This window comes from Pituophis catenifer, unplaced genomic scaffold (assembly GCF_029215685.1).
Source record: "Pituophis catenifer annectens isolate HBS135680 unplaced genomic scaffold, rPitCat1.0.hap2 SCAF_2, whole genome shotgun sequence".
NCBI lineage: Eukaryota > Metazoa > Chordata > Lepidosauria > Squamata > Colubridae > Pituophis > Pituophis catenifer.
In genome coordinates this window covers 86,243,301-86,259,281 of record NW_027256882.1, presented here as the reverse complement: position 1 = coordinate 86,259,281, position 15,981 = coordinate 86,243,301, and the positions used below count along the sequence as shown (strand labels likewise).

General features: G+C 38.3%; 1 protein-coding gene across 1 annotated transcript in view; it reads left to right on the top strand.

Moving 5' to 3' along the window:
* The window catches only part of LOC139309611 (acylamino-acid-releasing enzyme-like), a 32,573-nt gene extending 19,409 nt beyond the window's left edge, over positions 1–13,164 (top strand). The window contains exons 16-22 of the mRNA XM_070933737.1: positions 1,106–1,195; positions 1,607–1,687; positions 4,132–4,220; positions 4,827–5,017; positions 5,345–5,447; positions 6,178–6,284; positions 12,566–13,164. Of these exons, the coding sequence (XP_070789838.1) occupies positions 1,106–1,195; positions 1,607–1,687; positions 4,132–4,220; positions 4,827–5,017; positions 5,345–5,447; positions 6,178–6,284; positions 12,566–12,680 (776 nt within the window). The 3' untranslated portion in view covers positions 12,681–13,164. The remainder of the gene's footprint in view (positions 1–1,105; positions 1,196–1,606; positions 1,688–4,131; positions 4,221–4,826; positions 5,018–5,344; positions 5,448–6,177; positions 6,285–12,565) is intronic.
* Positions 13,165–15,981: the final 2,817 nt, after the last annotated feature.

Here is a 15,981-nt window from a genome sequence, read left to right as displayed (position 1 = left end):
GGATAGGAAGAGAATTCCGTATAATCCTGTTGCATGCTATATAAAATAGAGAAGCTCTAGGCTGAAGGCATTAATAATTGGTTTGTAACAAACTGAATTCCTTTGGTAAAACAATAGAGCTTGCTAGATGGCAATGTTTAACCAGCCTTAGCCAATCTCAAAATGCTAAATAAGATTGAGGTCTTCTTTGGATGGGAGGCCATCAGGAAATTCCAGGGCTCCTGTGAGATTGGAAAATCAAAACAACAGTCTGGAATTTTCTCCTTTTATTCATATACTTTACTTTCAGGGCTAGTGTTAGTATTTCTGGTATTTCATGCTCATGTATTTCAGCTGATATTCATATTCTGTTATCCAAAATGTTTCAATTTATAGTTGACAAGTAAATCTATTTATATCACATGTAAGTTGAGAATCCATAGAAAAAGCCCCCCCCCCCCCACTTTTGATCTACATTGTGGACTGAAGGCCATTTTAATAGCACTACATATTCAGGGGACTTTTGATCTAAAGCATTCTACTCTGGGATTTCTGCAAATAGATGACAGTGCTGGTCACAAAAAGTTATGTAGAGCCATACCTGGTTAATACTTGAATTAAACTTTCAGAAGGTCCATAGGGTAGATTTGGGTCAAGGTCCATAGGCTAGATTTGGGTCAGAAACAAACATTATGGGAGAAAGGAATGACATTTAACTTTTGCTTTCAAGAAAGCAAACATAGACTTGTTTATGAAATTACTATAAGATAAGATATAAGATAACCTTTATTGTCATTTTTTTCCTGGCACACATTAAAAATGAAAACTGTTGCCTAATCTCAAAAGTCTACACATACATAATACATATATTGTTGGAAGGAAACAATTTTTAGGATATTTATTTGTGTTAATGTTTCTTTATCACAATTTGGATTTAGATTTTCTAGCCCAGGAGCAAAATGTCTTGGTTCTGCATAATGTAGGAGTATATCTTGTACTGGGGGATGTGAACAAGAGGAACTGACAGGCTTAAGCAAAGGAGGGATGTACTTAACAGGTTGATTTCCCTTGGTCAGTGAAGATTGAAAGATGACCTTCAAAAGCTCATTTTTGACCTTTCTTATAGCTGACCAGTCATTTGAAGCCATATTGCTGATTCCTCGAGGCAGCAAACAAGGAGAGGAGGCCTTTTTTCCCCTTGTGGTTTCTCCACATGGTAAGTCACATCCATTCTTCTCTTTGGCTTAAGTAAGCTATTGTATGTGCTAACAATTAGTCCTAGCTTTCTTGCTTCATTTTCATTTTTTTCCCAGGATATTATCAAAGCTGGTGAGGGTGTTTAAATTTCTCCTTGAAATTTAAAGGAGCAAAGGTTATCTATTATGTAGAGCTGCAGTTTGCTGCTTTAATGAGTCGGGCCACATTTCCAAGAAACTAAATGTAATTTGTTCGTCAGGATTTCCAGCCTCTGCTTGTTCCCTTTTTCTCCTTCAACTCTAGATTTCTGTTTTCTTACTTATGAAGAAGAGTGATGTTAGAAAATTTCAGATTCTCAGATCACTTTTCTAAAATCGGAAAAAGGAGCACCAGTCCATTTCTGTATTTCTGCCATTTTCTTTCTTTCCAGGTGGTCCACATTCAGTTTTTGATGCTTGCTGGCGTCCAACTATGGCAGGTCTCTGCCGGCTGGGTTTTGCTGTGCTTTTGGGTGAGTGGCCCAGGATTTCTGCATTTAATTTTCTTTGCCTTTCTAAGGTTTTATCCAAAGAGACATTGCATGCATTTTACTACAGGTGATCCTCTGTTAATGACCACTTGTTCAGCAACCATTTGAAATTATGATGGTGCTGAAAGAGTGGTTCTTATAACCAGTCCTCGGATTTCTGGCCATTGCAGCAACTAGCCCAGATTTCCAACCTCACAATGTCCTGCAATCATGAGATCACCATATGCGACCTCTGCAAGCTTCCAACAAGCAGTCAATGGGGAAGCCGACAGAAAGTTGGTCACATCAGGTCCTTCCTTAAAGACCTGCAGTAATTTGCTTGATGATGATAACGGGGCTGCCAGAATTGCCATTGCTAAAAGACGCAGTCACATGATGTCAAGCTTTACAACTATGTTGCTTAACAGTGGCAATTTCGGTCCCAATTACCCTTGTTAAGTGAGGATTACCTGTATTTGTGAAATGATCAGTGGTAGGTTGCTCCCGGTTTGGTCTGGTTCTTGCGAACCGGTAGTAAGGTGGCGGAAGGCTCGGCCCACCTGCCCGGACATCATCATGGATGATCTGCGCATGTGCAGCACACTCCCATTGTAAACCGGTAGCGGAGGTAAGTAGAACTCACCCCTGGAAATGCTCCTGCGTGCTTCAGATAATTAAATAAAAAGGCTAGACTTTTCTTGAGAGGAATCTTGTGATTCCTTGAGAGGATCTATACACTTCCTCATTCGTTTTTCTATGAAATAACTTCTGCTAGTTTGAAGGCAGATTACCAAAAAAATGGGCAAAACTACCAGGAAGAATAGAAATTGGACAATAAATTACGGTATTTGCAGCACACTTCCCAAAAGAAGAGGCTGTTACAAGACAGCAGCATCAAGTGAGCTTAGATGCAAGATCTTACAACATCGTTTCACTTCCTTCCAGTGTGAGAACATATCCTCCATGAAATGCACATCCAAAATATTGCTGCCTCCTCACCTTTTTATTGAGATTTATTTATTTATTTATTTATTTATTTATTTATTTATTTATTTGATTTGCTTTGATTTCTATACCGCCCTACTCCCGAAGGACTCAGGGCGGTGCACAGCCAAACAATAAAATACATACATACAAAATTTAAAAGTGGAATTAAAATCAAATTAAATAGTTTTGGCCCAAACAAATTAAAACCCCAATCAATTTAAAACCAATTTTAAAATTTGAATATATAAAATACAAAAAAATATTAAAAAATTAAAAATCTTTTATAAAAGAGGGAGAAAATTAGGCCAGGCCCGCCTGGTGAAATAAAAAGGTCTTTAAGGCGCGGCAGAAGGTGCGCAGATCCGGGATCCTCTGTATCTCCGGGGGAGCTCGTTCCAGATAGTAGGTGCCCCCACAGAGAAGGCTCTCCCCCTGGGGGCCGCCAGTCGGCATTGTTTGACCGACGGCACCCAGAGGAGCCCCTCTCTGTGGGAGCGTACCGGCCGGTGGGAGGCTATTGGTGGTAGTAGGCGGTCCCGCAAGTACCCAGTTCCTGAGCCATGGAGCGCTTTAAAGGTGGTAACCAAAACCTTGAAGCGCACCCGGAAGACCACCAGGAGCCAGTGCAGCTCGCGCAGGAGGGGTGTTACATGGGAACGCCATGTCGCTCCCATTACCACCCGCGCAGCCGCACTCTGCGCCAGTTGGAGCCTCTGGGTGCTCCTCAAGGGGAGCCCCATGTATAGAGCGTTACAATAGTCCAGGCGGGAGGTGACGAGGGCATGAGTGACTGGGATGGTATCAACTTTCATCATACGGTTTCAGGAGTATAATATCTGCTCTTTCTTCATTGAAAACATACCCATTGCAGTATTTGCTTCAGCATGAACAACGGAATCGATTAAATCCCTACTGAGCAAAACTCATGGCCCCAGCTTTCCCCTTGGAATGGAGTGAGCTATTATTTTCAGTGCATATTCTTCATTCATACGTAGCTCACCTGAGAGGAAACATACTGTTTCATTAGTTATTGAATCACAGTATCCAGGAAAACAGTTTAATAGTACATAGAACTTTGATTTATCAGTGGAGATCAAACTGTGACTTACAGTCTTTGTAAACAATGCTCACACCACAGTTTTAGAATTAAAACTATATAGGCAACTGTTTTAACAAACAAGAGAATGACCTTATTGTATTTGAGCTAGTTACTTACTCCCTTTGCAACTAAAGCCACAGTTATTTGAGCAGCAGAGTGACATCAGAACGAAGCCATGGGAGATCAATAACAGCACAGTAACTTGTACTTATCATGAGCAGCTTCACATTGTATACATGAGTTTTCTTTGACTATAGAAATGCTTGATTTTTGAAAACAGCCTGATAGCCAGGGGCCTTTAAGAGACTTGGAAAGCAGTGAAGATTTCCCTTGACTCTTGTGCTTTATTTTGTCTAAACAGTGAATTACAGGGGTTCCTTGGGTTTTGGCCAGGACAGCATTGATTCACTGATCTCTCATATTGGAGTGCAAGATGTGGCAGACACTCAGGTCAGACTCCTTTGTTTCTTCATTCCCCCCCCCCCAGGAAGAACCTGAGGTTAGGTCAGGTTCAAGGTTAGAATAGAAGGCGACATTAATATATAATATTTTGTTCTTTTTACAATGGTGGATAATCTGCCTTCTTTTTGGGGTTAGCAGAACAAGCTATGGTCACAGAAGAGGTGCCTGCAAGGCAGGTCTGTAATACATAATGGTCCTGTCAGAGTAGGGCTCCTCTTTTCTCCATCCCTTTTGACTTCTCTGCACAGTTGGATGAGTTGGTCCTTGGCATATTCATCCCAGCCAGTGCGATGCAGTGGTCAGGTTATGGGTGTTAGAAGAGCAAACTCAGTATTTTGTGTAGCAGAGCATTACTGGCATAGCCTCATGCAGATGTTCGTGTTGTCTGTCAGCATCCCTTTGGAAAAAAAAAAATCTTTCTCTTGCATAAACAAGAGATATTTGCTGAGCTTCATAGGAAGAATTATTCATATATCATGGGCATGACAAGCCACAAGTTCAGTTTTGTGAACTGCGTTGCATTCTACAGTGCAGGTCTAGTTGTGCAATAGCCTCTGAGATACTTGCTTAATTTGCATAATGTTCCTCTTACAGCTGGCAGTAGAAGTGGCACTGCAGATGGCATGTTTGGACCCAAATAGAATTGCCTTGTTGGGAGGCTCTCATGGTGGCTTTATCTGTTGCCATTTGATTGGTCGGTTTCCAGAGATGTACAAAGCCTGTGCAGTCAGAAATTCCGTCACCAACATGGCCACTCTACTGGGGACCTCTGACATTCCCGATTGGTAAGAAGCATGTCTCCTCAAGCCTCCTTCATGGGCCAGCCCAAGAGATTGGCTTTTTTGCCTCCCATCCATTACAAACCTGGTTCGCAGGTTTGGAGTCTTTTGCCAATTTCATCTGTGCATGTCTTGGTTACATAACTTCTCATCCTAATTCAGCTCCCATATAGGTCTGCCTGATCCTCACTATTCAGCGGCCCACATATTCCTCCTTTTTCCTTTCTGAGCCTTTCACAAATGCTATTTCTCCAATTGTCTAGCAATCAGGTTTTTTGGCACCTCAGTACAGGCAGAGGTCATAGGGCTAAATATTCTGTACACTTTCCCCAGGCGATACGCTTCTCTAGGTCTGCCATACTCCTACGAGCGGATTCCTACAGTAAAGGATCTGGCTGCCATGCTGCTCTCCTCCCCCATTATTCATGCTACAAAGGTAAGAACCAGTACGTGGAGCTGCTCTTTTACTGCAGAACCTATGTCTCCAGCAAACATCTTGTGTTTTCTCTCTCTATTTCATGTCTAAAGCCCTGTAATTAAATAAAAAAAAAGATCGGCTCACAGTTCAGCATAAGTAGTGCTCAGATATAGAATTTAGAACTATGCTGCATTTCCAAGCAGAGTCCAGATGGGCATTTGTAGGGAATGTTTTAACGAAGACTCAAGTTGATAGCCTAAATGTCCCCTTCCAAATTTCATTGATTGATTCTGTGCCATTAAGTCAGCATCAACAATTAGCAACCATATATTTTTTATATCACATGGCTATAGTCAGAATGTTTGTAAGCTGCCCTGAGAGGACAGATAGTAGCTTGTTCATTCCAATAAATGCACGTTTCCTGACAACTCGACAGAAAAGAAAGAGCAAAACGACTGTGCATGTCTATAATCTTATGTGTCTGTCAGTACTGATGTGTGTGTGCCATCTCATTCAGCTAGAAGACTGTTGTGAACCAACCTTGCGAATAACAAGACAAATTGCATTATTAGCTTAATTTGAATAATTCACATAGATGTATTCTGCCATTTGGGGTCCAACATATACCGGTACTTGTTTTATTATATTTTGCTTGAAAACAAATATGAACAAACTTGCTTGATTCAATATTACAAGCTATGTGAGGTTTTTTTGGCTGGTTATCTCTTGGTTCCTCCCTCTCCTTTAGGTACGAGCACCTCTGCTGTTGTGTGTTGGGGCAAAAGACCGTCGAGTGTCTCCTTACCAAGCTTTGGAATATTACCGTGTGTTGAAAGCTAGAGGAATCCCTGTGCGGTGAGTTCCCATTTAATATATTGAGTCAAAGCAAGATAATGTCTTCTTGACTTTTTTGTTTAGACACATTCCCATGGCCAGATACTGTGGCTCCTGCCTTAATTGTACTGCAGTAGATTTGCCAGCAGAATGGAGGAACAAAACTGAATTTGAATACAGGTAGTCCTCGCTTACTGACAGTAATTGGGACAAACAAAAAGTTTGAGATCTACTGCTCTTAGCCAAATAGGACATCCAAATTAGAGGAAGCAGAAGGCTAGCCTGTACATAGGACTTGTGAATTCTGTAATAAGCAATTGGTAATTAATATTAATACAGACAATCTCAGTAAACACATTATGTAATCCTTTATCCTAAGTGGAAGAGATGCACCACTTTTGAATCAATTGCAATTTCCAGATATGTTTCAAGTATTGCTCCATGCAAAATTGTGAGGTGGAAATCAAGACAAGATCTGATTTAGACAAGAATAAGAATTGCAAAGCAAATCTGGCCATAGATGTGCAAATGTGCTTTTCACCACAGCTATGCTCTGTAATTTCAGTGACAACATAGGATTAAGAAGCATCTTAAGATTTCATGTTTTCACTTTTAGTACAGCTCTATGTAAAAGGGACGTGGTGGCTCAGTGGCTAAGACGCTGAGCTTGTCGATCGAAAGGTCAGCAGTTCAGCAGTTTGAATCCCTAGTGCCACCTAACAGGGTGAGCTCCCGTTACTTGTCCCAGCTTCTGCCAACCTAGCAGTTCGAAAGCACATAAAAAAAAAATGCAAGTAGAAAAATAGGGACCACCTTTGGTGGGAAGGTAACAGCGTTCCGTGTGCCTTTGGCATTTAGTCATGCCAGCTGCATGACCATGGAGACATCTTCAGACAGCGCTGGTTCTTCGGCTTTAAAACGGAGATGAGCACCTCCCCCTAGAGTCGGGAACGACTAGCACATATGTGCGAGGGGAATCTTTATCTTTACCTATGTAAAACCTTCTCTGTGGGGGCACCCACCCTCTGGAATCAGTTGCCCCCTGAGATAAGGAGAATCCATGACCTCAGTGCCTTCCGCCGTGCCCTTAAAACTTTCTTTTTTCAACAAGCCGGGCTGGCTTAATTTCTTTTTAAGGGTTTTTTAATTGTTTTGTTTTGTTTATCGTTTTAATTAATGGGGCCAAATCTATATATATTTTTTAAATGTGTTTTAATATTTGTATTTGATGTTTTTATTTGGCTGTTCACCGCCCTGAGTCCTCAGGGAGAAGGGCGGTATACAAATTCAAAAATAAAATAAAATAAATAAATAAAATAAAACAAACCAAAACTTAATACCGTATCCAGTTTCTTCTTTCCAACAGCACTCTCCTCCTGTTTTCATTTAATTAGAATTTTTATTATTCACCCAGCCTTTCTGCAACTTAAACATTGTTTAAGGACATCTTAGTGCTTCTTGGTGTTGGATGGTAAGCAACAATACATCTTAGAGGCATCAGTATGCCCTGGAAGCGTTGGATGGCATCCCACTCCAAGATTCCAGATGATCTCCCCCTGTCTGTTGACATTCACTAGCATGGGAGACAAAATTGAATTCCGTGGGACATTACAAATGAATGGGGAAGGGGTCAACAGCGTTCCTCCAGCATTAGCTTTTGACTTAATACTAGAGCCCAATTCCAGACTCTGTAGAAGAATATCATGATCAATGGGATTGAATAACACTGAGAAATCCAGGAAAAATGTTAGAGCTGGGCTTCCATCAGGTTTACAGCATAAACTATTTAGTAAGTCACTCAATACTGTATCTTGTCTGAAGGCATGATTGAAAAGGGTCCTGCTAATCAGCAACATTTCCATGCATATAGATGCACATAATCAGCATTATCTAGATGCGTATTGTATAGGTGCATAAAGCCCACCATTTTCTCAGTTGTTTTCCCCCGGGATAGAATGTTTGAGTTACATTGCACAGATCAATAATTGTATGAGTCAAGGCAAGGGTTTCTTCAGTTGAAATATTAGATGCAGGGGAACATATCCCATTTAGGTGGTGCCATTGATTGCCTTGGACCTTTAATTAAGGGTCCAATCCTTTTCTGAGTAATTTAAACAGCCACGAACAGCATTGATTTAACAAGCTGCTAATAACTGCTAATAAGAATTTATCTCTCAATTCTCTGTCCATATCCTCAAATTTACAAGCGAGGAAGAATTCAGAGCAGCAGGCAGCATCAGAGATTATATTGTAAACTGACTCAACCAAACACAAGTACAGCCAATGGAGTTTATACACAAAGAACACAAATGACAAGTTGCTCCAATCTGCTGCTACAGGCTTTTTTTTTTTTAGAAAGCAAGAATAGCAGGAAAACTATATGCCTAAGTGTTCAACTTCCTTGTATGTGTTACTTATTGCAAAATTTTATTATAGGTGATTATGCTGAGAAATCATACACAGGGATTCCTCAATATTTTTTAAAAATAGATCGGTTTGTGATTTGAATAATTCAAATCACAAACCAAATCGGGTAGATGGGATAACAGTGAATGCTAAAAAGACAACCCCTTGAATAAAGGCCAGGAACCACTTTGCCAGTGACAGATGACAAAGAAGTTGACAGTAAGAGTAGATTGGCATAGCTTCTTTAAAAAATAAATGGCATGTATTTATTTTGAAATGAGTGTACTGACAGTACTGTACTGTCTTTGACTGTTAGTCAAAGCAAAGAAGCAATTCAGGAATATTTTTAAAACATGCCAAAGAAACAGTAATGAAAAACTACCTTGTAACAACATCCTTCTAAGAAAGAACTTTTAAGAAAGAACTAGTCATGGTCTAGGATCGACATGGCCTGGATGACGCCATATCTCAGGAAGGAAATACAAGAGATTGAAATTATACCGAATACTTGGGCCGACCATAATCCTATAAAAATAACATGGAAAGGATATAGAAAACAAAAGAGATGGATGATGGACACAGGAATAATAAAGGACAAAGTATATATACAGATGATTGAGAAAGAAGTAAAAATATTCCTTCAAATAAATACAAAAGAACAGACATTGTTACAGAATCTGTGGGACACAACAAAAGCCTACATAAGAGGACTTACCATAGCGTATGCAGCCAAAAAAAATAGAGATAAACAACAAACAAGGAACAACCTAGTGGAAGAACTCAAAACATATGAATTACAGTTGCAGAAATATCCTGATAATAAAGTAATAAAACAAAAATTAAATTTGGCTAAACATAAACTGAATTTAACTATGCAAGCAGAAATTGTACACAAAATCAAACTGGCAAAGCAGAAATACTTTGAACATGCAAACAAAACAGGACGCTGGTTAGCGTACAGATTAAAAAAAGAAAAAGAGAGGAGAATAATATACCAATTACAAGACGAAACAGGACAAACATACCATTTGAATTCAGATAAAAAGCGCATAGTCAAGGACTTCTTTCAAAAGCTTTACACTCAAGAGGAAATTCAGGACCAAGATATTAAGGAATACTTAAACAAAACAAATATCTCGAAATTAGAGGAAGCCCACAGAGAGACACTAAACAGATCAATTACAATGACCGAGTTGATGGAAGCACGGAAAAAGCAAAAGAACAACAAAGTGCCAGGCCCAGATGGAATCCCAGCGGAATTTTATAAAAAGTGCCAGTGTCCGATGGACGAGTTATTACTCCAGGTCTTTAATGATGCATTGTTAGAAGCAGAAACCCCTAAATCGTGGACGGAAACTATTATCTCACTCATTCATAAGGAAGACACTGAGCCAACACTAGTTAAAAATTACAGGCCAATCTCATTGTTAAACGTGGACTATAAACTGTTCATGACAATCATAGCACAAAGATTGAAGGCAGTCATTCACAAGTACATACACTCTGATCAAAATGGCTTTGTCCCAAGGAGACAGATTAAAAATAATATGAGAACAATCATAAATGTCCTTGAATATTATGAGCAAAGAATTGATAAACAGGCAGCCTTGATTTTTTTAGACACGCAGAAGGCCTTCGATAATTTGAATTGGAACTTTCTTGTATTGCAATTAGAGGCCATGGAATTTGGCGATAAATTTCTAAAAATGATTAGGAAAGTATACTCATCCCAAATGGCAAGAATTACAATTAATGGGGACATGACAGAAAAATTGGATATACAAAAAGGCGTACGGCAAGGGTGTCCATTATCCCCTTTATTGTTCATAATATCATTGGAAGTCCTATTGAATGAAATACTGGAGGGAGAAGAAATAAAGGGCTTGAGGATACGGAAAGAGGAATATAAATTGCAAGCCTTTGCTGACGACATGTTCATAGTGGAACAACCGGAAACAACAGGAACTAAGTTATTAGCAAAGATAGAAGAATATGGTAGAGTGGCGGGGCTTAAAATTAATAGGCAAAAAACTAAAGTCTTAACAAAAAATTTGACAAAGACATAGGAGGCACAATTAGAGGAAGAATTAGAATACAAATTGTAAAGAAAGTAAAATACCTAGGAATCTGGCTTACCGCAAAGCAACAACGATTAGAGAAGATAATTATATTAAATTGATGAAACAAATTAAAAATGATCTGGAAACATGGAATAAATTGCAACTATCATTTTTAGGTAAAATAATGTCAGCAAAAATGAATATACTACCTAGATTGCTCTACCTCTTTCAAGTGATACCGATTGGCCCAGGAAAGAACTTCTTTAAGGAGCTCAATAAAATAATAGCAAAATATATTTGGCAAGGAAGGAAGGCCAGAATAAAAGTAAAATGCTTACAGGATACCCGCGAAAAGGGAGGCCTTGGTTTACCGGACTGGGAGCTATACTATAAGGCAGCATCGCTTAATTGGATAAGAGAATGGATAGAATTAAAAAATAAGAGAATGCTATATCTGGAGGGATTTGATTTGAACCGAGGCTGGCATGCTTTCTTGTGGGAGGGCGCTGACAAGCAACAAAGATACTTCCAACAGTATATTATTAGAGGCTCACTGTACAAAACCTGGCAAGAAATTAGAAAGCAACATTATACTAAAATTCCGAGATGGTTATCGACCATGAAAGCATCGATCTACCCAAATGTAATGGACATAGAAAAAACAAGGAGTTATCAAGAATTACTGAGCGAAGAAGGGAATTTATATATGAGGCAGGAACTCGAGAGCCAGGGTAATAGACATTGACTGGTGGCCTTATCTCCAAATAGAATCAAGATACAAAGCAGATCGGGCAAAATTCGGATTTCAAAATGAACCAAATGAATTAGACAAGGTATTAAAAAGTACGGATGAGAAAATGATAACCAAAATTTACAATTACCTAATAAAATACAAATTAGAGGAGGAGACTGTGAAAGAAAATATGATAACTTGAGCAAGAAACATTGGATATACTATTGAATTGGATAAGTGGGATAAATTATGGAAAGAAAATTATAAGATGACAATGTCTATACCTTACAAAGAAAACCTTTATAAGATGTTCTACAGATGGCATCTACCACTGACACATTTAGCTAAAATGTTCCCAAATGTGTCACCAATGTGTTGGAAATGCAAGTCACAGAAGAGGTCATACTATCATCTCTGGTGCTCATGCAGGAAGGCGCAACATTACTGGCAAGAAATCAAGAAAATGATTGAAGAAATAACAAAACAGAAAGTTAAAATGAGACCGGAATTTTTTCTACTTGGAATAATTACTCCACAATTTACTAAGGAAATAAAATATCTCACTATACATATCGTAATAGCGGCACACATATTGTATGCTCAAAATTGTAAATCTGAACAACTGCCAACAGAAGACAAACTAGTTGCCAAAATAACAGAATGTGCAGAAATGGACAGACTTACAAAACAATTACAAGAGAAAGATGATTCTGAATACTATTTAGTTTGGCAGAGATGGTATTCCTGGTTAGAGGGAAAGATAAATATAGGAAAATAATGTAGCCTGAATGTCTAAGCAGGAGCCACAGATAGCTAAGCAAGAAGTAGATTACAATTGATTTGTGTATAACTATGTGAATAAATGAATACGTAAAATAGATATGTATAGATTTTTATAGAGGAAAACAGGTGGAACAGGAAAATAATCCACCGATGCAACAAATTTATGTTCTTTTTGATGTTGGTTTGTTTTTCGTGTTGTTTTATTGTATTTATGTTTGTTTGTATTTTACTGTTGTTTTTCTTTTTTAAACAATAAAAAATTGGAAAAAATAATAAGAAAGAACTTTTGCAAAATATTTTACCGATGTTCCTTTTTACAGACTGATGTGGTATCCAGAAGAGAATCATGCCTTAAGTGGAGTAGTACCTGAAGCAGATGTCTTTATGAACTACGCCCAGTGGATCACACATCACCTTTCCAGAAAGGTAGATTGAAAGTCAATTGCCAACTAAATATGAAGACATCTAAGTTGCTGAAAAGCCAACTGTATATCCAGTTGCACTACAGTGATTTTCAAAATGTGTCAGGAGTTTCTTTTTCCCCACCTCAACGTGCAAGCAGATTGTGAGCATCTGAAGATTCTTCTCTGCCTATAATCCCTTCAGAATGTTTTTGAGGAATTCTGCTAATAATGTTACAAATATCTACTCAAATCCTAATTCTGTTTGCAAAATTAATGTCTGATAACTGGCCTTTCAAAAAAAAAACCTCTGCTATTAGATTGCTAAATGATATAATCAATCAAGCCAACTTGTTTATTTGAATAGATGGATATGCTGACATAATCCAAAGAAATTCTCCAATAAGGCTTCTCATTTGCAACTGAATACTTTTTAGTGGGTTGGTTTTAAATGTGAGCAGGTCTCGGCATTAATGATATTTTGATGATTAAGGAATGGTTAATGATATCCACTCAGAATCGCCTGAACCATGAGTGATAAATTTAATAAACAAACAAATATCAAAGACTGTTTTTATTCTTTCTCAATTCTCTGATTAAATATTTGTTGCTTTTAGAAACTTCTGATGGAAAATGCCCACCATTTTCCTCTATCAATAAATGTGGATATACTGCAAATTACAAATATTTATGTTTACCATAGATATTAATGATAAACTCATTCACCAGTGATGGACTCTTATGAAGCTGTAACATAGTCTCACGCACATGAGATGAATCAGCAGGGTCTTGGTGGGGGTGAAGAAAATAGAGGAAAGTTCTGAAGAAGACAGCAAACTCTAAGTGTGATCTATGACTCTGCCATGCTGACTCAATTTTGGGAGTAAACAGAAGGGCAATCTTGAGGTGAGGAAGGATCAGATGGATACTTGGCTGTCAGGATATAGCACAAAAACAGTATTGGTTACATTTGTGGATTGCCTTTGGAAAGATCAGGATCAGATAATGAAACCCTCCTAACCTTGGTTTCAGTAGCTTTTGACACCATAAACCATATTATTCTTTGGTGGTGGAACACTGTTTGACAGTGGTTCTTTTTCCTGAAAGGTCCATTCTAGAAGACGGCAATAGGAGGAATCTATAATCTTGAACATAAGCTATGGTATATATAATTATAGACTATCTTCCAACCTAATAACGTCTGCATTTACAGTAAATGTAAGAGGAAAAGACAGCACCAGAAGTAGGAAGGATCTTGAGTACACCCAGGAGCAGCAGCTTAATTTACATTGGAAAATGTTCTTTCTTCTTAGTCCTTTGGAACAGTGGTGGGTTGCCCCCAGTTTGCACTGGTTCTATAGAACTGGTAGTAAAACTGGCAGGAGGCTCCGCCTACCGGCCCCGACATCATCAAAACGCTTCTGTGCACGCGCAGAAGCTTCTGTGTTTGTGCAGAAGAGCACGTGCGCGAGTGAAGCGAGCGTGCACATGCGACCCCGTTGCGAACCAGTAGTAAAGGTAAGTAGAACCTACCCCTGCTTTGGAAACAGACTTTCCTGACCTTTGATAGGATATAAGAGTATTCATCTGGTATCTCAAACTAGGGCTAGAATTTCCTTCTTTGAAACTGAGATGCCAATAGAGAGTAGGATTGTTGTTTTGGTTTTGTTGTTTGCTTTTTGAAGCAAAAAAAAAAAGAGTTGACATGCTCAAGTCTGCTCATGATCTATCAGTCAGTAAATTCTTGAAACTACATCTTTTCCTGGAGTTACACAAGATCCAGGCAAATATGATTTAATGGTGATGGTGGCAAATGTGGCATCAGTCCTCCACACGTTCCAAATCACCTCTCTGTCCTTTGAATATAGATTGATCCACAATTCTAAATACTGTACTGTGTTATATACAATGACTGTGAGAAATACTGTGAGGCAAATATTTAATTTGGTTAGGAGGCAATTTAATTGCTATGACTTGTTTTTGTTCCTAATATCTGGTACTGGGAGGAAATACAATAAGACTACAGTAGTGGTCCAGGCATTTTTAACCACAGTATGGTTTTGTCTGTAATTATCTATTTGGGAGAATGTCAATTTGTTGAATTGAAAATAATGATCAGAAACAAAGTTCAGTACAGCGCCATGAAAGGAAACTGAAACTAAAGATATGCTGAGTTCATCTCAACATATTCACCGATTGGTAACCAATATTCGAATAAGATCAGATATCCTTTCACTCAAAACCCTTCTGCTGGGTTTCTCCAAATACTGTCTTTTTAAAGAGGAGGGCTGGAAAACCTTTTACATTTTGGTGTGCTAGATTGCGTCCAAAATCCTTAGTGAACTGCTACAAATCATCCTACATCTTATTTCCAAAGCCAGGATTTCTTTAATGATATGAATGTTATTACAGTAAAAATGACAGGAGTATTAATTCTTACATCAAAATTTAGGCCTTTGTAAGAGTGGCTATACAAAATTTGGTATGCAGTTGCTACAAACAATATAACTGATTACATAAGAGATAAAATGCAGTACAACCATTTGTGATGGCTATAATTCATGTTACTGGAGAAGTAGTATTTCAGAGAATAAGATAGAAATATTATACGATAAAAAAAAACTGTCAGGTTTTCCTGGACTACAGAAATGTCATTTCAGATGTAAAAAAACTTGAACCACATATAGGTTAACAGACTTATAATGCACTAATACATTAATCATTAACATTTAAAAAAACCAAATGTCTGGACTGCAAAAATAGATATGGTACAATATTTCGTATGCTGGTTCAGAGGCTGATTACATTCAGCTGCCTTGGACAATACCTCCCATGAATCCTGGAGGTGGCTATGATTTGTAATCTTTTGACATCTGGAGAACACCAGATCACAAGTGATAACAAAAAGAGAAAAGGAATTTTCAGAAAACCACACTGAAGGTCTCCAGAACCTATTTACCAGAAATTATCCCAGGACTTGGAAATGGTACATGTGTTCTAAGAGCAGCAATATTTCTTTAAACCTGGGGAATATTCAGCCTCAATTGAACTTTTAATACTGATGACAGAAAAAAAGAAATTGCAGACAATGTCCATGTTAAATATAAAGCCAAGAACTGCTCCAATGAGGAGGCTATGGTTAAAGCCTTTTACATATTGAAACTTCTGCCCATGAATATATTTACTGATACTCATGGATAACAACCAACCAGTCCTATCAAAAGGATATGGGTGATTTAATAGTGCAGCACATTAGCATATGCTTAGTTAAAGCATATTAGCTTAGTCATGTTCAGTGATTTTGGTATATTATTAGTTCATACTTCTTAGAGGAA